General features: G+C 29.5%; 1 protein-coding gene across 1 annotated transcript; it reads left to right on the top strand.

The window, feature by feature from the left end:
• Nucleotides 1-477: 477 nt before the first annotated feature.
• Nucleotides 478-1178, top strand: LOC307133451 (uncharacterized protein; the record flags this gene model as incomplete). The annotated part of the gene is made up of 4 exons (XM_079828535.1): nucleotides 478-485; nucleotides 529-623; nucleotides 713-811; nucleotides 895-1178. 4 exons carry the CDS (start codon nucleotides 478-480, stop codon nucleotides 1176-1178), a joined length of 486 nt encoding a protein of 161 aa, XP_079684661.1.
• Between the last annotated feature and the right edge of the window lie 22339 nt (nucleotides 1179-23517).

The raw sequence follows: 23517 nt of genomic DNA, 5'->3' as shown, positions 1-23517 counted from the left end.
TAAAAAAAAAAATATTACGCTTCGACATGTACAGAATGTGCGCGTTAAGAAACACGTTCAAATGTGTCTTCTTAACATGTTAAAACTGTGCGTGAAGCGGAAAACAGGGCGTGTTGAAGGTTGAAACAATCACAAGTCACGCGTTTCGTATAAAGAGATTTGGCCCCGGGCGCGTTCCATATCAGAGCCCTAGTCCAATGAGGTGCGAGGTCGAGGTCATGGCCATGACGCGTAGAAGACGAGCTTTAAACTATTTTTTTGATGTTTTTTGCTGCTTTCCTTTTTCGTGATCAACAATGACAGGACACCGTCTTCAACTCAATCTCTGCATGGACGCGACGAACTTTTTGGACTCATTTTCAGGAGGCTGTCTTCGTCTTCATAACTCTGAGGCAAACTGCAGTCGCTATGAACCACAGCATGGGTAATGTAACGTTACGATTTAAAGAATATGCTTTTATTCAGCTGTATAAGGAAATGGATGCGTTAATAGATCCGAGCTTAAAACTGCACATTTTGTTTACACAGACTATCCTCGCCTCATAACGAAGCCGTGAGCTCTTATCTGCTTGGAGAGATTTCCGCGAGTCCAGATTTAACCGCTGATCACGACGAAATTGTGTGTAAGTAACTTCTAATGTGTTTCTCATTCCTTGTTTAATTTTACCGTGACTGTTTTTATTAATACCAGTCTCATGTCATTGTTTTCCAGCTGCCTGTAAGACGTATTATGAATCGACACGCCGGAGCTTCAGATACAAACAACCTGAAACTGCGAAGTTTAGCTCGGAGTCGATCAAGAAGAAAAAGGGTAAGATTTATTATATTAGATCCGTTTTTTGTCAATGTGAGTATTTTTCAGGTTGCTTATTGTCTTTATGGATTGTATTACAGTTGCTGGAAGCAAGAGTGTGCTGGATGAGGTGGACGTTTGGAAGTCCGCGGCCATTGAACTCATGTCTGACGAGGAAGACGGCTTTGTTGACGGGGTGTCTGGATGGATTGTGCGGCCACCGCGCTCTCGCAGCCTGGAGCTCGACGAACTTTACATTACGAGACATTACTGCTGCACTGTACATAGTTGTGTGTTTAACAATAAAGCTCTTTCTTTGAGTAAACCGCTGTGTTTTATAAATGAAGCCCTTTCTTTGAATGAACAGCTGTATGCTTATAAATGAAGCCCCTTGTTTGAACAAACGGCACGGTCCGTATAATTTTCCCATATATTCCTTGATGGTATGAATACTTCATAGCACAATAACATTAATATGAAACAAATTATTACAACATAAATTATATATTTATTATTATTATTATTGGGGTTTACATTTATAATGAGCCAGGGGGACCAATAATGATTGGTTTGCAGTGATCTGCCAACCAATCACGAGGGATTTTTCTTTTTTAAATGTAGTGGCTTCAGCCAATAGTGAGTGAGTAAATTCAAGTCTGGCCGTTGACTCTCTGGTTTCGCTGCTATTCATATGCAAATTAGAGGCGTCGCACCTCCGCGCGGTCTCTCAGCGGGGGGGGGCTCTCCACCTACGTCATGGTTCGTTTACGACAATTTGTGGCACAGACGAACGCGACGTTCGCTGCCTCTAAATTGTCGAAAACTGCCGAAAATTAGGGAGATTTCCAGGAGTATACAGGCGTTTATGGGGTCGAAAATCCCACTTTTCATGCAGTGTTTGGAAAAAAATTTTTTTCAGTAGGTCAAATATAGACTTCTTGTACAGCCATAATATATATATATATATATATATATATATATATATATATATATATATATATATATATATATATATATATATATATATATATATATATATATATATATATATATATATAAAAAAAATTCAAACCTTTTGTAGACCTTTTAGCTACTTATTGGAACCAGAAGGAAAGTCAATGAGTGACTTTTTGACCTTTGGGACAAAAATTTGTTCAGTAGGTCAAATATGGACTTTGTACAGCCATAATATGTAAAAAAAATTCAAACCTTTTTTAGACCTGTAAGCTACTTATTGGAATCAGAAGGGAAGTCAATGAGTGACTTTTTGACCTTTGGGACAAAAATTTGTTCAGTAGGTCAAATATGGACTTTGTACAGCCATAATATGTAAAAAAAAATAAAAAATAAAAATGTAACCTTTTGTAGACCTTTTAGCTACTTATTGGAACCAGAAGGAAAGTCCATGAGTGACTTTTTGACCTTTGGGAAAAAAAATTGTTCAGTAGGTCAAATATGGACTTCTTATTCAGCCATAATATATATATAAAAAATAAATACAAAAAAATTCAAACCTTTTGTAGACCTTTTAGCTACTTATTGGAACCAGAAGGAAAGTCAATGAGTGACTTTTTGACCTTTGGAAAAAAAAATTGTTCAGTAGGTCAAATATCGACTTCTTGTACAGCCATAATATATATAAAAAAAATATAAAAAAAATTCAAACCTTTTGTAGACCTTTTAGCTACTTATTGGAACCAGAAGGAAAGTCAATGAGTGACTTTTTGACCTTTGGGAAAAAAAATTGTTCAGTAGGTCAAATATGGACTTCTTATTCAGCCATAATATATATATAAAAAATAAATACAAAAAAAATCAAACCTTTTGTTGACCTTTTAGCTACTTATTGGAACCAGAAGGAAAGTCAATGAGTGACTTTTTGACCTTTGGAAAAAAAAATTGTTCAGTAGGTCAAATGTGGACTTTGTACAGCCATAATATGTAACAAATAAATAAATAAATAAAAATTTAACCTTTTGTAGACCTTTTAGCTACTTATTGGAACCAGAAGGAAAGTAAATGAGTGACTTTTTGACCTTTGAAAAAAAAATTGTTCAGTAGGTCAAATATGGACATCTTGTACAGACATAATATGTAAAAAAAACACAAAAAAAATTCAAACCTTTTTTAGACCTGTAAGCTACTTATTGGAATCAGAAGGGAAGTCAATGAGTGACTTTTTGACCTTTGGGACAAAAATTTGTTCAGTAGGTCAAATATGGACTTTGTACAGCCATAATATGTAAAAAAAAAAAAAAAATTGTTTAACCTTTTGTAGACCTTTTAGCTATTTGAACCAGAAGGAAAGTCAATGAGTGACTTTTTGACCTTTGGGCCAAAAATATTTTCAGTAGGTCAATATGGACTTCTGTACAGCCATAATATGTAAAAAATAATAATAGTAAAAAAAACATTAAAACATTTTTGTGGAACTTTTGGCTAGCAATTGGATTCAGAAGGGAAGTCAACGAGTGTGTATTTATAGTAAGTTAGTGTTCAAGGACTCTTGGGCCAAAAATTTGTTCAGTAAGTTAAATGGACTTTGAAATAAAATTGGATTCAGATTTAAAATTTTTTTTTAAATTAAAACCTTTTGTAGACGTTTTAGCTACTAATTGGAACCAGAAGGGAAGTCAATGAGTGACTTTTTGACCTTTGGGACAAAAATTTGTTCAGTAGGTCAAATATCGACTTCTTGTACAGCCATAATATATATAAAAAAAAATATTAAAAAAATTCAAACCTTTTGTAGACCTTTTAGCTACTTATTGGAACCAGAAGGAAAGTCAATGAGTGACTTTTTGACCTTTGGGAAAAAAAATTGTTCAGTAGGTCAAATATGGACTTCTTGTACAGCCATAATATGTAAAAAAAATTCAAACCCTTTGTAGACCTTTTAGCTACTTTTTGGAACCTGAAGGAAAGTCAATGAGTGACTTTTTGACCTTTGGAAAAAAATTTTTTTCAGTAGGTCAAATATAGACTTCTTGTACAGCCATAATATATATATATATATATATATATATATATATATATATATATATATATATATATATATATATATATATATATATATATATATATATATATATATATATATATATATATATATATATATATATAAAAAAAATTCAAACCTTTTGTAGACCTTTTAGCTACTTATTGGAACCAGAAGGAAAGTCAATGAGTGACTTTTTGACCTTTGGGACAAAAATTTGTTCAGTAGGTCAAATATGGACTTTGTACAGCCATAATATGTAAAAAAAATTCTAACCTTTTTTAGACCTGTAAGCTACTTATTGGAATCAGAAGGGAAGTCAATGAGTGACTTTTTGACCTTTGGGACAAAAATTTGTTCAGTAGGTCAAATATGGACTTTGTACAGCCATAATATGTAAAAAAAATAAAAAAAAAAAAAATGTAACCTTTTGTAGACCTTTTAGCTACTTATTGGAACCAGAAGGAAAGTCCATGAGTGACTTTTTGACCTTTGGGAAAAAAAATTGTTCAGTAGGTCAAATATGGACTTCTTATTCAGCCATAATATATATATAAAAAATAAATACAAAAAAATTCAAACCTTTTGTAGACCTTTTAGCTACTTATTGGAACCAGAAGGAAAGTCAATGAGTGACTTTTTGACCTTTGGAAAAAAAAATTGTTCAGTAGGTCAAATATCGACTTCTTGTACAGCCATAATATATATAAAAAAAATATAAAAAAAATTCAAACCTTTTGTAGACCTTTTAGCTACTTATTGGAACCAGAAGGAAAGTCAATGAGTGACTTTTTGACCTTTGGGAAAAAAAATTGTTCAGTAGGTCAAATATGGACTTCTTATTCAGCCATAATATATATATAAAAAATAAATACAAAAAAAATCAAACCTTTTGTTGACCTTTTAGCTACTTATTGGAACCAGAAGGAAAGTCAATGAGTGACTTTTTGACCTTTGGAAAAAAAAATTGTTCAGTAGGTCAAATGTGGACTTTGTACAGCCATAATATGTAATAAATAAATAAATAAATAAAAATTTAACCTTTTGTAGACCTTTTAGCTACTTATTGGAACCAGAAGGAAAGTAAATGAGTGACTTTTTGACCTTTGAAAAAAAAATTGTTCAGTAGGTCAAATATGGACATCTTGTACAGACATAATATGTAAAAAAAACACAAAAAAAAATCAAACCTTTTTTAGACCTTTTAGCTACTTATTGGAATCAGAAGGGAAGTCGATGAGTGACTTTTTGACCTTTGGGACAAAAATTTGTTCAGTAGGTCAAATATGGACTTTGTACAGCCATAATATGTAAAAAAAAAAAATTTTGTTTAACCTTTTGTAGACCTTTTAGCTATTTGAACCAGAAGGAAAGTCAATGAGTGACTTTTTGACCTTTGGGCCAAAAATATTTTCAGTAGGTCAATATGGACTTCTGTACAGCCATAATATGTAAAAAATAATAATAGTAAAAAAAACATTAAAACATTTTTGTGGAACTTTTGGCTAGCAATTGGATTCAGAAGGGAAGTCAACGAGTGTGTATTTATAGTAAGTTAGTGTTCAAGGACTCTTGGGCCAAAAATTTGTTCAGTAAGTTAAATGGACTTTGAAATAAAATTGGATTCAGATTTAAAAAATTTTTTAAAATTAAAACCTTTTGTAGACGTTTTAGCTACTAATTGGAACCAGAAGGGAAGTCAATGAGTGACTTTTTGACCTTTGGAAAAATTTTTTTTTAATTAGGTCAAATATAGACTTCTTGTACAGCCATAATATATATATATATATATATATATATATATAAAAAATTCAAACCTTTTTTAGACCTGTAAGCTACTTATTGGAATCAGAAGGGAAGTCAATGAGTGACTTTTTGACCTTTGGGACAAAAATTTGTTCAGTAGGTCAAATATGGACTTTGTACAGCCATAATATGTAAAAAAAATAAAAAATAAAAATTTAACCTTTTGTAGACCTTTTAGCTACTTATTGGAACCAGAAGGAAAGTTCCTGAGTTACTTTTTGACCTTTGGAAAAAAAAATTGTTCAGTAGGTCAAATATCGACTTCTTGTACAGCCATAATATATATAAAAAAAATATAAAAAAAATTCAAACCTTTTGTAGACCTTTTAGCTACTTATTGGAACCAGAAGGAAAGTCAATGAGTGACTTTTTGACCTTTGGGAAAAAAAATTGTTCAGTAGGTCAAATATGGACTTCTTGTACAGCCATAATATGTAAAAAAAAAAAAAAAAAAAAAAAAATTCAAACCTTTTTTAGACCTGTAAGCTACTTATTGGAATCAGAAGGGACGTCAATGAGTGACTTTTTGACTTTTGGGAAAAAAATTTGTTCAGTAGGTCAAATATGGACTTCTTGTACAGCCATAACATGTAATAAAAAAAAAAAAAAAAAATTTAACCTTTTGTAGACCTTTTAGCTACTTATTGGAACCAGAAGGAAAGTCAATGAGTGACTTTTTGACCTTTGGAAAAAAAAATTGTTCAGTAGGTCAAATATGGACATCTTGTACAGCCATAATATGTAAAAAAAAAAAAAAATCAAACCCTTTGTAGACCTTTTAGCTACTTTTTGGAACCTGAAGGAAAGTCAATGAGTGACTTTTTGACCTTTGGAAAAAAAAAAAATTCAGTAGGTCAAATATAGACTTCTTGTACAGCCATAATATATATATATATATATATATAAAAAAATCAAACCTTTTTTAGACCTTTTAGCTACTTATTGGAACCAGAAGGAAAGTCAATGAGTGACTTTTTGACCTTTGGAAAAAAAAAATTGTTCAGTAGGTCAAATATGAACTTCTTGTACAGCCATAATATGTAAAAAAATTTCAAACCTTTTTTAGACCTGTTAGCTACTTATTGGAATCAGAAGGGAAGTCAATGAGTGACTTTTTGACCTTTGGGACAAAAATTTGTTCAGTAGGTCAAATATGGACTTTGTACAGCCATAATATGTAAAAAAAATAAAAAATAAAAATTTAACCTTTTGTAGACCTTTTAAATACTTATTGGAACCAGAAGGAAAGTCCATGAGTGACTTTTTGACCTTTGGAAAAAAAAATTGTTCAGTAGGTCAAATATCGACTTCTTGTACAGCCATAATATATATAAAAAAAATATTAAAAAAATTCAAACCTTTTGTAGACCTTTTAGCTACTTATTGGAACCAGAAGGAAAGTCAATGAGTGACTTTTTGACCTTTGGGAAAAAAAATTGTTCAGTAGGTCAAATATGGACTTCTTGTACAGCCATAATATGTAAAAAAAAAAAAAAAAAAAAAAATTCAAACCTTTTTTAGACCTGTAAGCTACTTATTGGAATCAGAAGGGACGTCAATGAGTGACTTTTTGACTTTTGGGAAAAAAATTTGTTCAGTAGGTCAAATATGGACTTCTTGTACAGCCATAACATGTAATAAAAAAAATTAAAAAAAATTTAACCTTTTGTAGACCTTTAAGCTACTTATTGGAACCAGAAGGAAAGTCAATGAGTGACTTTTTGACCTTTGGAAAAAAAATTGGTCAGTAGGTCAAATATGGACATCTTGTACAGCCATAATATGTAAAAAAAAAAAATTCAAACCCTTTGTAGACCTTTTAGCTACTTTTTGGAACCTGAAGGAAAGTCAATGAGTGACTTTTTGACCTTTGGAAAAAAAAAAAATTCAGTAGGTCAAATATAGACTTCTTGTACAGCCATAATATATATATATATATATATATATATATATATATATATATATATATATATATATATATATATATATATATATATATATATATATATATATATATATATATATATATATATATATATATATATATATATATATATATATATATATATATAAAAAAATGCAAACCTTTTTTAGACCTTTTAGCTACTTATTGGAACCAGAAGGAAAGTCAATGAGTGACTTTTTGACCTTTGGAAAAAAAAAATTGTTCAGTAGGTCAAATATGAACTTCTTGTACAGCCATAATATGTAAAAAAAAATTCAAACCTTTTTTAGACCTGTAAGCTACTTATTGGAATCAGAAGGGAAGTCAATGAGTGACTTTTTGACCTTTGGGACAAAAATTTGTTCAGTAGGTCAAATATGGACTTTGTACAGCCATAATATGTAAAAATAATACAAAATAAAAATTTAACCTTTTGTAGACCTTTTAGCTACTTATTGGAACCAGAAGGAAAGTCCATGAGTGACTTTTTGACCTTTGGAAAAAAAAATTGTTCAGTAGGTCAAATATGGACTTCTTGTACAGCCATAATATGTAAAAAAATAAAATAAAAAAAAATTCAAACCTTTTTTAGACCTGTAAGCTACTTATTGGAATCAGAAGGGAAGTCAATGAGTGACTTTTTGAACTTTGGAAAAAAAAATTGTTCAGTAGGTCAAATATGGACTTCTTATTCAGCCATAATATATTTATAAAAAATAAATACAAAAAAATTCAAACCTTTTGTAGACCTTTTAGCTACTTATTGGAACCAGAAGGAAAGTCAATGAGTGACTTTTTGACCTTTGGAAAAAAAAATTGTTCAGTAGGTCAAATATGGACATCTTGTACAGCCATAATATGTAAAAAAAAAAAATTCAAACCCTTTGTAGACCTTTTAGCTACTTTTTGGAACCTGAAGGAAAGTCAATGAGTGACTTTTTGACCTTTGGAAAAAAAAAAATTCAGTAGGTCAAATATAGACTTCTTGTACAGCCATAATATATATATATATATATATATATATATATATATATATATATATATATATATATATATATATATATATATATATAAAAAAAATCAAACCTTTTTTAGACCTTTTAGCTACTTATTGGAACCAGAAGGAAAGTCAATGAGTGACTTTTTGACCTTTGGAAAAAAAAAATTGTTCAGTAGGTCAAATATGAACTTCTTGTACAGCCATAATATGTAAAAAAAATTCAAACCTTTTTTAGACCTGTAAGCTACTTATTGGAATCAGAAGGGAAGTCAATGAGTGACTTTTTGACCTTTGGGGCAAAAATTTGTTCAGTAGGTCAAATATCGACTTCTTGTACAGCCATAATATATATAAAAAAAAATATTAAAAAAATTCAAACCTTTTGTAGACCTTTTAGCTACTTATTGGAACCAGAAGGAAAGTCAATGAGTGACTTTTTGACCTTTGGAAAAAAAAATTGTTCAGTAGGTCAAATATCGACTTCTTGTACAGCCATAATATATATAAAAAAAAATATTAAAAAAATTCAAACCTTTTGTAGACCTTTTAGCTACTTATTGGAATCAGAAGGGAAGTCAATGAGTGACTTTTTGACCTTTGGAAAAAAAAATTGTTCAGTAGGTCAAATATCGACTTCTTGTACAGCCATAATATATATAAAAAAAAATATTAAAAAAATTCAAACCTTTTGTAGACCTTTTAGCTACTTATTGGAACCAGAAGGAAAGTCAATGAGTGACTTTTTGACCTTTGGGAAAAAAAATTGTTCAGTAGGTCAAATATGGACTTCTTGTACAGCCATAATATGTAAAAAAAAAAATTCAAACCCTTTGTAGACCTTTTAGCTACTTTTTGGAACCTGAAGGAAAGTCAATGAGTGACTTTTTGACCTTTGGAAAAAAAAAAAATTCAGTAGGTCAAATATAGACTTCTTGTACAGCCATAATATATATATATATATATATATATATAAAAAAAAATCAAACCTTTTTTAGACCTTTTAGCTACTTATTGGAATCAGAAGGGAAGTCAATGAGTGACTTTTTGACCTTTGGGACAAAAATTTGTTCAGTAGGTCAAATATGGACTTTGTACAGCCATAATATGTAAAAAAAATAAAAAATAAAAATTTAACCTTTTGTAGACCTTTTAGCTACTTATTGGAACCAGAAGGAAAGTCCATGAGTGACTTTTTGACCTTTGGAAAAAAAAATTGTTCAGTAGGTCAAATATCGACTTCTTGTACAGCCATAATATATATAAAAAAAATATTAAAAAAATTCAAACCTTTTGTAGACCTTTTAGCTACTTATTGGAACCAGAAGGAAAGTCAATGAGTGACTTTTTGACCTTTGGGAAAAAAAATTGTTCAGTAGGTCAAATATGGACTTCTTGTACAGCCATAATATGTAAAAAAAAAAAAAAAAAAAAAAATTCAAACCTTTTTTAGACCTGTAAGCTACTTATTGGAATCAGAAGGGACGTCAATGAGTGACTTTTTGCCTTTAGGAAAAAAATTTGTTCAGTAGGTCAAATATGGACTTCTTATACAGCCATAACATGTAATAAAAAAAAAAAAAAAAATTTTACCCTTTGTAGACCTTTTAGCTACTTTTTGGAACCTGAAGGAAAGTCAATGAGTGACTTTTTGACCTTTGGAAAAAAAAAAAATTCAGTAGGTCAAATATAGACTTCTTGTACAGCCATAATATATATATATATATATATATATATATATATATATATAAAAAAAATTCAAACATTTTTTAGACCTTTTAGCTACTTATTGGAACCAGAAGGAAAGTCAATGAGTGACTTTTTGACCTTTGGAAAAAAAAAATTGTTCAGTAGGTCAAATATGAACTTCTTGTACAGCCATAATATGTAAAAAAAATTCAAACCTTTTTTAGACCTGTAAGCTACTTATTGGAATCAGAAGGGAAGTCAATGAGTGACTTTTTGACCTTTGGGACAAAAATTTGTTCAGTAGGTCAAATATGGACTTTGTACAGCCATAATATGTAAAAATAATACAAAAAAAATTTTAACCTTTTGTAGACCTTTTAGCTACTTATTGGAACCAGAAGGAAAGTCAATGAGTGACTTTTTGACCTTTGGGAAAAAAAATTGTTCAGTAGGTCAAATATGGACTTCTTGTACAGCCATAATATGTAAAAAAAAAAAAAATTCAAACCTTTTTTAGACCTGTAAGCTACTTATTGGAATCAGAAGGGAAGTCAATGAGTGACTTTTTGAACTTTGGAAAAAAAAATTGTTCAGTAGGTCAAATATGGACTTCTTATTCAGCCATAATATATATATAAAAAATAAATACAAAAAAATTCAAACCTTTTGTAGACCTTTTAGCTACTTATTGGAACCAGAAGGAAAGTCAATGAGTGACTTTTTGACCTTTGGAAAAAAAAATTGTTCAGTAGGTCAAATATGGACTTCTTGTACAGCCATAATTTGTAAAAAAAAATTCAAACCTTTTTTAGACCTGTAAGCTACTTATTGGAATCAGATGGGAAGTCAATGAGTGACTTTTTGACCTTTGGAAAAAAAATTGTTCAGTAGGTCAAATATGGACTTTGTACAGCCATAATATGTAACAAATAAATAAATAAATAAAAATTTAACCTTTTGTAGACCTTTTAGCTACTTATTGGAACCAGAAGGAAAGTAAATGAGTGACTTTTTGACCTTTGAAAAAAAAATTGTTCAGTAGGTCAAATATGGACATCTTGTACAGACATAATATGTAAAAAAAACACAAAAAAAATTCAAACCTTTTTTAGACCTGTAAGCTACTTATTGGAATCAGAAGGGAAGTCAATGAGTGACTTTTTGACCTTTGGGACAAAAATTTGTTCAGTAGGTCAAATATGGACTTTGTACAGCCATAATATGTAAAAAAATAAAATAAAATTAGTTTAACCTTTTGTAGACCTTTTAGCTATTTGAACCAGAAGGAAAGTCAATGAGTGACTTTTTGACCTTTGGGCCAAAAATATTTTCAGTAGGTCAATATGGACTTCTGTACAGCCATAATATGTAAAAAATAATAATAGTAAAAAAAACATTAAAACATTTTTGTGGAACTTTTGGCTAGCAATTGGATTCAGAAGGGAAGTCAACGAGTGTGTATTTATAGTAAGTTAGTGTTCAAGGACTCTTGGGCCAAAAATTTGTTCAGTAAGATAAATGGACTTTGAAATAAAATTGGATTCAGATTTAAAAAATTTTTTTAAATTAAAACCTTTTGTAGACGTTTTAGCTACTAATTGGAACCAGAAGGGAAGTCAATGAGTGACTTTTTGACCTTTGGGACAAAAATTTGTTCAGTAGGTCAAATATGGACTTCTTGTACAGCCATAATATATATAAAAAAAAATATTAAAAAAATTCAAACATTTTGTAGACCTTTTAGCTACTTATTGGAACCAGAAGGAAAGTCAATGAGTGACTTTTTGACCTTTGGGAAAAAAAATTGTTCAGTAGGTCAAATATGGACTTCTTGTACAGCCATAATATGTAAAAAAAAATTCAAACCCTTTGTAGACCTTTTAGCTACTTTTTGGAACCTGAAGGAAAGTCAATGAGTGACTTTTTGACCTTTGGAAAAACATTTTTTTCAGTAGGTCAAATATAGACTTCTTGTACAGCCATAATATATATATATATATATATATAAAAATTCAAACCTTTTGTAGACCTTTTAGCTACTTATTGGAACCAGAAGGAAAGTCAATGAGTGACTTTTTGACCTTTGGAAAAAAAAAATTGTTCAGTAGGTCAAATATGGACTTCTTGTACAGCCATAATATGTAAAAAAAAAAATTAAAAAAAAAATTCAAACCTTTTGTAGACCTTTTAGCTACTTATTGGAACCAGAAGGAAAGTCAATGAGTGACTTTTTGACCTTTGGGACAAAAATTTGTTCAGTAGGTCAAATATGGACTTTGTACAGCCACAATATGTAAAAAAAATTCAAACCTTTTTTAGACCTGTAAGCTACTTATTGGAATCAGAAGGGAAGTCAATGAGTGACTTTTTGACCTTTGGGACAAAAATTTGTTCAGTAGGTCAAATATGGACTTTGTACAGCCATAATATGTAAAAAAAATAAAAAATAAAAATTTAACCTTTTGTAGACCTTTTAGCTACTTATTGGAACCAGAAGGAAAGTCCATGAGTGACTTTTTGACCTTTGGAAAAAAAAATTGTTCAGTAGGTCAAATATCGACTTCTTGTACAGCCATAATATATATAAAAAAAATATTAAAAAAATTCAAACCTTTTGTAGACCTTTTAGCTACTTATTGGAACCAGAAGGAAAGTCAATGAGTGACTTTTTGACCTTTGGGAAAAAAAATTGTTCAGTAGGTCAAATATGGACTTCTTGTACAGCCATAATATGTAAAAAAAAAAAAAAAAAAAAAATTCAAACCTTTTTTAGACCTGTAAGCTACTTATTGGAATCAGAAGGGACGTCAATGAGTGACTTTTTGACTTTTGGGAAAAAAATTTGTTCAGTAGGTCAAATATGGACTTCTTGTACAGCCATAACATGTAATAAAAAAAATTACAAAAAATTTAACCTTTTGTAGACCTTTAAGCTACTTATTGGAACCAGAAGGAAAGTCAATGAGTGACTTTTTGACCTTTGGAAAAAAAATTGGTCAGTAGGTCAAATATGGACATCTTGTACAGCCATAATATGTAAAAAAAAAAAATTCAAACCCTTTGTAGACCTTTTAGCTACTTTTTGGAACCTGAAGGAAAGTCAATGAGTGACTTTTTGACCTTTGGAAAAAAAAAATTGTTCAGTAGGTCAAATATGAACTTCTTGTACAGCCATAATATGTAAAAAAAAATTCAAACCTTTTTTAGACCTGTAAGCTACTTATTGGAATCAGAAGGGAAGTCAATGAGTGACTTTTTGACCTTTGGGACAAAAATTTGTTCAGTAGGTCAAATATGGACTTTGTACAGCCATAATATGTAAAAATAATACAAAATAAAAATTTAACCTTTTGTAGACCTTTTAGCTACTTATTGGAACCAGAAGGAAAGTCCATGAGTGACTTTTTGACCTTTGGAAAAGAAAATTGTTCAGTAGGTCAAATATGGACTTCTTGTACAGCCATAATATGTAAAAAAATAAAATAAAAAAAAATTCAAACCTTTTTTAGACCTGTAAGCTACTTATTGGAATCAGAAGGGAAGTCAATGAGTGACTTTTTGAACTTTGGAAAAAAAAATTGTTCAGTAGGTCAAATATGGACTTCTTATTCAGCCATAATATATATATAAAAAATAAATACAAAAAAATTCAAACCTTTTGTAGACCTTTTAGCTACTTATTGGAACCAGAAGGAAAGTCAATGAGTGACTTTTTGACCTTTGGAAAAAAAAATTGTTCAGTAGGTCAAATATGGACATCTTGTACAGCCATAATATGTAAAAAAAAAAATTCAAACCCTTTGTAGACCTTTTAGCTACTTTTTGGAACCTGAAGGAAAGTCAATGAGTGACTTTTTGACCTTTGGAAAAAAAAAAATTCAGTAGGTCAAATATAGACTTCTTGTACAGCCATAATATATATATATATATATATATATATATATATATATATATATATATATATATATATATATATATATATATATATATATATATATATATATAAAAAATCAAACCTTTTTTAGACCTTTTAGCTACTTATTGGAACCAGAAGGAAAGTCAATGAGTGACTTTTTGACCTTTGGAAAAAAAAAATTGTTCAGTAGGTCAAATATGAACTTCTTGTACAGCCATAATATGTAAAAAAAATTCAAACCTTTTTTAGACCTGTAAGCTACTTATTGGAATCAGAAGGGAAGTCAATGAGTGACTTTTTGACCTTTGGGACAAAAATTTGTTCAGTAGGTCAAATATCGACTTCTTGTACAGCCATAATATATATAAAAAAAAATATTAAAAAAATTCAAACCTTTTGTAGACCTTTTAGCTACTTATTGGAACCAGAAGGAAAGTCAATGAGTGACTTTTTGACCTTTGGAAAAAAAAATTGTTCAGTAGGTCAAATATCGACTTCTTGTACAGCCATAATATATATAAAAAAAAATATTAAAAAAATTCAAACCTTTTGTAGACCTTTTAGCTACTTATTGGAATCAGAAGGGAAGTCAATGAGTGACTTTTTGACCTTTGGAAAAAAAAATTGTTCAGTAGGTCAAATATCGACTTCTTGTACAGCCATAATATATATAAAAAAAAATATTAAAAAAATTCAAACCTTTTGTAGACCTTTTAGCTACTTATTGGAACCAGAAGGAAAGTCAATGAGTGACTTTTTGACCTTTGGGAAAAAAAATTGTTCAGTAGGTCAAATATGGACTTCTTGTACAGCCATAATATGTAAAAAAAAAATTCAAACCTTTTTTAGACCTTTTAGCTACTTTTTGGAACCTGAAGGAAAGTCAATGAGTGACTTTTTGACCTTTGGAAAAAAAAAAAATTCAGTAGGTCAAATATAGACTTCTTGTACAGCCATAATATATATATATATATATATATATATATATATATATATATATATATATATATATATATATATATATATATAAAAAATCAAACCTTTTTTAGACCTTTTAGCTACTTATTGGAACCAGAAGGAAAGTCAATGAGTGACTTTTTGACCTTTGGAAAAAAAAAATTGTTCAGTAGGTCAAATATGAACTTCTTGTACAGCCATAATATGTAAAAAAAAATTCAAACCTTTTTTAGACCTGTAAGCTACTTATTGGAATCAGAAGGGAAGTCAATGAGTGACTTTTTGACCTTTGGGACAAAAATTTGTTCAGTAGGTCAAATATGGACTTTGTACAGCCATAATATGTAAAAAAAATAAAAAATAAAAATTTAACCTTTTGTAGACCTTTTAGCTACTTATTGGAACCAGAAGGAAAGTCCATGAGTGACTTTTTGACCTTTGGAAAAAAAAATTGTTCAGTAGGTCAAATATCGACTTCTTGTACAGCCATAATATATATAAAAAAAATATTAAAAAAATTCAAACCTTTTGTAGACCTTTTAGCTACTTATTGGAACCAGAAGGAAAGTCAATGAGTGACTTTTTGACCTTTGGGAAAAAAAATTGTTCAGTAGGTCAAATATGGACTTCTTGTACAGCCATAATATGTAAAAAAAAGAAAAAAAAAAAAAATTCAAACCTTTTTTAGACCTGTAAGCTACTTATTGGAATCAGAAGGGACGTCAATGAGTGACTTTTTGCCTTTAGGAAAAAAATTTGTTCAGTAGGTCAAATATGGACTTCTTGTACAGCCATAACATGTAATAAAAAAATAAAAAAAATTTTTTACCCTTTGTAGACCTTTTAGCTACTTTTTGGAACCTGAAGGAAAGTCAATGAGTGACTTTTTGACCTTTGGAAAAAAAAAAAATTCAGTAGGTCAAATATAGACTTCTTGTACAGCCATAATATATATATATATATATATATATATATATATATATATAAAAAAAATTCAAACATTTTTTAGACCTTTTAGCTACTTATTGGAACCAGAAGGAAAGTCAATGAGTGACTTTTTGACCTTTGGAAAAAAAAAATTGTTCAGTAGGTCAAATATGAACTTCTTGTACAGCCATAATATGTAAAAAAAATTCAAACCTTTTTTAGACCTGTAAGCTACTTATTGGAATCAGAAGGGAAGTCAATGAGTGACTTTTTGACCTTTGGGACAAAAATTTGTTCAGTAGGTCAAATATGGACTTTGTACAGCCATAATATGTAAAAATAATACAAAAAAAAATTTAACCTTTTGTAGACCTTTTAGCTACTTATTGGAACCAGAAGGAAAGTCAATGAGTGACTTTTTGACCTTTGGGAAAAAAAATTGTTCAGTAGGTCAAATATGGACTTCTTGTACAGCCATAATATGTAAAAAAAAGAAAAAAAAAAAAAATTCAAACCTTTTTTAGACCTGTAAGCTACTTATTGGAATCAGAAGGGACGTCAATGAGTGACTTTTTGCCTTTAGGAAAAAAATTTGTTCAGTAGGTCAAATATGGACTTCTTGTACAGCCATAACATGTAATAAAAAAAAAAAAAAAAATTTTTACCCTTTGTAGACCTTTTAGCTACTTTTTGGAACCTGAAGGAAAGTCAATGAGTGACTTTTTGACCTTTGGAAAAAAAAAAAATTCAGTAGGTCAAATATAGACTTCTTGTACAGCCATAATATATATATATATATATATATATATATAAAAAAAATTCAAACATTTTTTAGACCTTTTAGCTACTTATTGGAACCAGAAGGAAAGTCAATGAGTGACTTTTTGACCTTTGGAAAAAAAAAATTGTTCAGTAGGTCAAATATGAACTTCTTGTACAGCCATAATATGTAAAAAAAATTCAAACCTTTTTTAGACCTGTAAGCTACTTATTGGAATCAGAAGGGAAGTCAATGAGTGACTTTTTGACCTTTGGGACAAAAATTTGTTCAGTAGGTCAAATATGGACTTTGTACAGCCATAATATGTAAAAATAATACAAAAAAAAATTTAACCTTTTGTAGACCTTTTAGCTACTTATTGGAATCAGAAGGGAAGTCAATGAGTGACTTTTTGAACTTTGGAAAAAAAAATTGTTCAGTAGGTCAAATATGGACTTCTTATTCAGCCATAATATATATATAAAAAATAAATACAAAAAAATTCAAACCTTTTGTAGACCTTTTAGCTACTTATTGGAACCAGAAGGAAAGTCAATGAGTGACTTTTTGACCTTTGGAAAAAAAAATTGTTCAGTAGGTCAAATATGGACTTCTTGTACAGCCATAATTTGTAAAAAAAAATTCAAACCTTTTTTAGACCTGTAAGCTACTTATTGGAATCAGATGGGAAGTCAATGAGTGACTTTTTGACCTTTGGAAAAAAAATTGTTCAGTAGGTCAAATATGGACTTTGTACAGCCATAATATGTAACAAATAAATAAATAAATAAAAATTTAACCTTTTGTAGACCTTTTAGCTACTTATTGGAACCAGAAGGAAAGTAAATGAGTGACTTTTTGACCTTTGAAAAAAAAATTGTTCAGTAGGTCAAATATGGACATCTTGTACAGACATAATATGTAAAAAAAACACAAAAAAAATTCAAACCTTTTTTAGACCTGTAAGCTACTTATTGGAATCAGAAGGGAAGTCAATGAGTGACTTTTTGACCTTTGGGACAAAAATTTGTTCAGTAGGTCAAATATGGACTTTGTACAGCCATAATATGTAAAAAAATAAAATAAAATTAGTTTAACCTTTTGTAGACCTTTTAGCTATTTGAACCAGAAGGAAAGTCAATGAGTGACTTTTTGACCTTTGGGCCAAAAATATTTTCAGTAGGTCAATATGGACTTCTGTACAGCCATAATATGTAAAAAATAATAATAGTAAAAAAAACATTAAAACATTTTTGTGGAACTTTTGGCTAGCAATTGGATTCAGAAGGGAAGTCAACGAGTGTGTATTTATAGTAAGTTAGTGTTCAAGGACTCTTGGGCCAAAAATTTGTTCAGTAAGATAAATGGACTTTGAAATAAAATTGGATTCAGATTTAAAAAATTTTTTTAAATTAAAACCTTTTGTAGACGTTTTAGCTACTAATTGGAACCAGAAGGGAAGTCAATGAGTGACTTTTTGACCTTTGGGACAAAAATTTGTTCAGTAGGTCAAATATGGACTTCTTGTACAGCCATAATATATATAAAAAAAAATATTAAAAAAATTCAAACATTTTGTAGACCTTTTAGCTACTTATTGGAACCAGAAGGAAAGTCAATGAGTGACTTTTTGACCTTTGGGAAAAAAAATTGTTCAGTAGGTCAAATATGGACTTCTTGTACAGCCATAATATGTAAAAAAAATTCAAACCCTTTGTAGACCTTTTAGCTACTTTTTGGAACCTGAAGGAAAGTCAATGAGTGACTTTTTGACCTTTGGAAAAACATTTTTTTCAGTAGGTCAAATATAGACTTCTTGTACAGCCATAATATATATATATATATATATATAAAAATTCAAACCTTTTGTAGACCTTTTAGCTACTTATTGGAACCAGAAGGAAAGTCAATGAGTGACTTTTTGACCTTTGGAAAAAAAAAATTGTTCAGTAGGTCAAATATGGACTTCTTGTACAGCCATAATATGTAAAAAAAAAAATAAAATAAAAAATTCAAACCTTTTGTAGACCTTTTAGCTACTTATTGGAACCAGAAGGAAAGTCAATGAGTGACTTTTTGACCTTTGGGACAAAAATTTGTTCAGTAGGTCAAATATGGACTTTGTACAGCCACAATATGTAAAAAAAATTCAAACCTTTTTTAGACCTGTAAGCTACTTATTGGAATCAGAAGGGAAGTCAATGAGTGACTTTTTGACCTTTGGGACAAAAATTTGTTCAGTAGGTCAAATATGGACTTTGTACAGCCATAATATGTAAAAAAAAATAAAAAATAAAAATTTAACCTTTTGTAGACCTTTTAGCTACTTATTGGAACCAGAAGGAAAGTCCATGAGTGACTTTTTGACCTTTGGAAAAAAAAATTGTTCAGTAGGTCAAATATCGACTTCTTGTACAGCCATAATATATATAAAAAAAATATTTAAAAAATTCAAACCTTTTGTAGACCTTTTAGCTACTTATTGGAACCAGAAGGAAAGTCAATGAGTGACTTTTTGACCTTTGGGAAAAAAAATTGTTCAGTAGGTCAAATATGGACTTCTTGTACAGCCATAATATGTAAAAAAAAAAAAAAAAAAAAAATTCAAACCTTTTTTAGACCTGTAAGCTACTTATTGGAATCAGAAGGGACGTCAATGAGTGACTTTTTGACTTTTGGGAAAAAAATTTGTTCAGTAGGTCAAATATGGACTTCTTGTACAGCCATAACATGTAATAAAAAAAATTAAAAAAAATGTAACCTTTTGTAGACCTTTAAGCTACTTATTGGAACCAGAAGGAAAGTCAATGAGTGACTTTTTGACCTTTGGAAAAAAAATTGGTCAGTAGGTCAAATATGGACATCTTGTACAGCCATAATATGTAAAAAAAAAAAATTCAAACCCTTTGTAGACCTTTTAGCTACTTTTTGGAACCTGAAGGAAAGTCAATGAGTGACTTTTTGACCTTTGGAAAAAAAAAATTGTTCAGTAGGTCAAATATGAACTTCTTGTACAGCCATAATATGTAAAAAAAAATTCAAACCTTTTTTAGACCTGTAAGCTACTTATTGGAATCAGAAGGGAAGTCAATGAGTGACTTTTTGACCTTTGGGACAAAAATTTGTTCAGTAGGTCAAATATGGACTTTGTACAGCCATAATATGTAAAAATAATACAAAATAAAAATTTAACCTTTTGTAGACCTTTTAGCTACTTATTGGAACCAGAAGGAAAGTCCATGAGTGACTTTTTGACCTTTGGAAAAGAAAATTGTTCAGTAGGTCAAATATGGACTTCTTGTACAGCCATAATATGTAAAAAAATAAAATAAAAAAAAATTCAAACCTTTTTTAGACCTGTAAGCTACTTATTGGAATCAGAAGGGAAGTCAATGAGTGACTTTTTGAACTTTGGAAAAAAAAATTGTTCAGTAGGTCAAATATGGACTTCTTATTCAGCCATAATATATATATAAAAAATAAATACAAAAAAATTCAAACCTTTTGTAGACCTTTTAGCTACTTATTGGAACCAGAAGGAAAGTCAATGAGTGACTTTTTGACCTTTGGAAAAAAAAATTGTTCAGTAGGTCAAATATGGACATCTTGTACAGCCATAATATGTAAAAAAAAAAATTCAAACCCTTTGTAGACCTTTTAGCTACTTTTTGGAACCTGAAGGAAAGTCAATGAGTGACTTTTTGACCTTTGGAAAAAAAAAAATTCAGTAGGTCAAATATAGACTTCTTGTACAGCCATAATATATATATATATATATATATATATATATATATATATATATATATATATATATATATATATATATATATATATATATATATATATATATATATATATATATATATATATATATAAAAAATCAAACCTTTTTTAGACCTTTTAGCTACTTATTGGAACCAGAAGGAAAGTCAATGAGTGACTTTTTGACCTTTGGAAAAAAAAAATTGTTCAGTAGGTCAAATATGAACTTCTTGTACAGCCATAATATGTAAAAAAAATTCAAACCTTTTTTAGACCTGTAAGCTACTTATTGGAATCAGAAGGGAAGTCAATGAGTGACTTTTTGACCTTTGGGACAAAAATTTGTTCAGTAGGTCAAATATCGACTTCTTGTACAGCCATAATATATATAAAAAAAAATATTAAAAAAATTCAAACCTTTTGTAGACCTTTTAGCTACTTATTGGAACCAGAAGGAAAGTCAATGAGTGACTTTTTGACCTTTGGAAAAAAAAATTGTTCAGTAGGTCAAATATCGACTTCTTGTACAGCCATAATATATATAAAAAAAAATATTAAAAAAATTCAAACCTTTTGTAGACCTTTTAGCTACTTATTGGAATCAGAAGGGAAGTCAATGAGTGACTTTTTGACCTTTGGAAAAAAAAATTGTTCAGTAGGTCAAATATCGACTTCTTGTACAGCCATAATATATATAAAAAAAAATATTAAAAAAATTCAAACCTTTTGTAGACCTTTTAGCTACTTATTGGAACCAGAAGGAAAGTCAATGAGTGACTTTTTGACCTTTGGGAAAAAAAATTGTTCAGTAGGTCAAATATGGACTTCTTGTACAGCCATAATATGTAAAAAAAAAATTCAAACCCTTTGTAGACCTTTTAGCTACTTTTTGGAACCTGAAGGAAAGTCAATGAGTGACTTTTTGACCTTTGGAAAAAAAAAAAATTCAGTAGGTCAAATATAGACTTCTTGTACAGCCATAATATATATATATATATATATATATATAAAAAAAAATCAAACCTTTTTTAGACCTTTTAGCTACTTATTGGAATCAGAAGGGAAGTCAATGAGTGACTTTTTGACCTTTGGGACAAAAATTTGTTCAGTAGGTCAAATATGGACTTTGTACAGCCATAATATGTAAAAAAAATAAAAAATAAAAATTTAACCTTTTGTAGACCTTTTAGCTACTTATTGGAACCAGAAGGAAAGTCCATGAGTGACTTTTTGACCTTTGGAAAAAAAAATTGTTCAGTAGGTCAAATATCGACTTCTTGTACAGCCATAATATATATAAAAAAAATATTAAAAAAATTCAAACCTTTTGTAGACCTTTTAGCTACTTATTGGAACCAGAAGGAAAGTCAATGAGTGACTTTTTGACCTTTGGGAAAAAAAATTGTTCAGTAGGTCAAATATGGACTTCTTGTACAGCCATAATATGTAAAAAAAAAAAAAAAAAAAAAAATTCAAACCTTTTTTAGACCTGTAAGCTACTTATTGGAATCAGAAGGGACGTCAATGAGTGACTTTTTGCCTTTAGGAAAAAAATTTGTTCAGTAGGTCAAATATGGACTTCTTGTACAGCCATAACATGTAATAAAAAAAAAAAAAAATTTTTTTACCCTTTGTAGACCTTTTAGCTACTTTTTGGAACCTGAAGGAAAGTCAATGAGTGACTTTTTGACCTTTGAAAAAAAAAAAAATTCAGTAGGTCAAATATAGACTTCTTGTACAGCCATAATATATATAAAAAAAAATATTAAAAAAATTCAAACCTTTTGTAGACCTTTTAGCTACTTATTGGAACCAGAAGGAAAGTCAATGAGTGACTTTTTGACCTTTGGGAAAAAAAATTGTTCAGTAGGTCAAATATGGACTTCTTGTACAGCCATAATATGTAAAAAAAAAATTCAAACCCTTTGTAGACCTTTTAGCTACTTTTTGGAACCTGAAGGAAAGTCAATGAGTGACTTTTTGACCTTTGGAAAAAAAAAAAATTCAGTAGGTCAAATATAGACTTCTTGTACAGCCATAATATATATATATATATATATATATAAAAAAAAATCAAACCTTTTTTAGACCTTTTAGCTACTTATTGGAATCAGAAGGGAAGTCAATGAGTGACTTTTTGACCTTTGGGACAAAAATTTGTTCAGTAGGTCAAATATGGACTTTGTACAGCCATAATATGTAAAAAAAATAAAAAATAAAAATTTAACCTTTTGTAGACCTTTTAGCTACTTATTGGAACCAGAAGGAAAGTCCATGAGTGACTTTTTGACCTTTGGAAAAAAAAATTGTTCAGTAGGTCAAATATCGACTTCTTGTACAGCCATAATATATATAAAAAAAATATTAAAAAAATTCAAACCTTTTGTAGACCTTTTAGCTACTTATTGGAACCAGAAGGAAAGTCAATGAGTGACTTTTTGACCTTTGGGAAAAAAAATTGTTCAGTAGGTCAAATATGGACTTCTTGTACAGCCATAATATGTAAAAAAAAAAAAAAAAAAAAAAATTCAAACCTTTTTTAGACCTGTAAGCTACTTATTGGAATCAGAAGGGACGTCAATGAGTGACTTTTTGCCTTTAGGAAAAAAATTTGTTCAGTAGGTCAAATATGGACTTCTTGTACAGCCATAACATGTAATAAAAAAAAAAAAAATTTTTTTTACCCTTTGTAGACCTTTTAGCTACTTTTTGGAACCTGAAGGAAAGTCAATGAGTGACTTTTTGACCTTTGAAAAAAAAAAAAATTCAGTAGGTCAAATATAGACTTCTTGTACAGCCATAATATATATATATATATATATATATATATAAAAAAAATTCAAACATTTTTTAGACCTTTTAGCTACTTATTGGAACCAGAAGGAAAGTCAATGAGTGACTTTGACCTTTGGAAAAAAAAAATTGTTCAGTAGGTCAAATATGAACTTCTTGTACAGCCATAATATG

The sequence above is a fragment of the Gobio gobio genome (genome assembly GCF_949357685.1).
Source record: "Gobio gobio genome assembly, chromosome: 11".
Taxonomy (NCBI): Eukaryota; Metazoa; Chordata; class Actinopteri; order Cypriniformes; family Gobionidae; genus Gobio; species Gobio gobio.
Note: the sequence above shows the minus strand (reverse complement) of the source record. Positions and strands in the feature narration are given on the sequence as shown.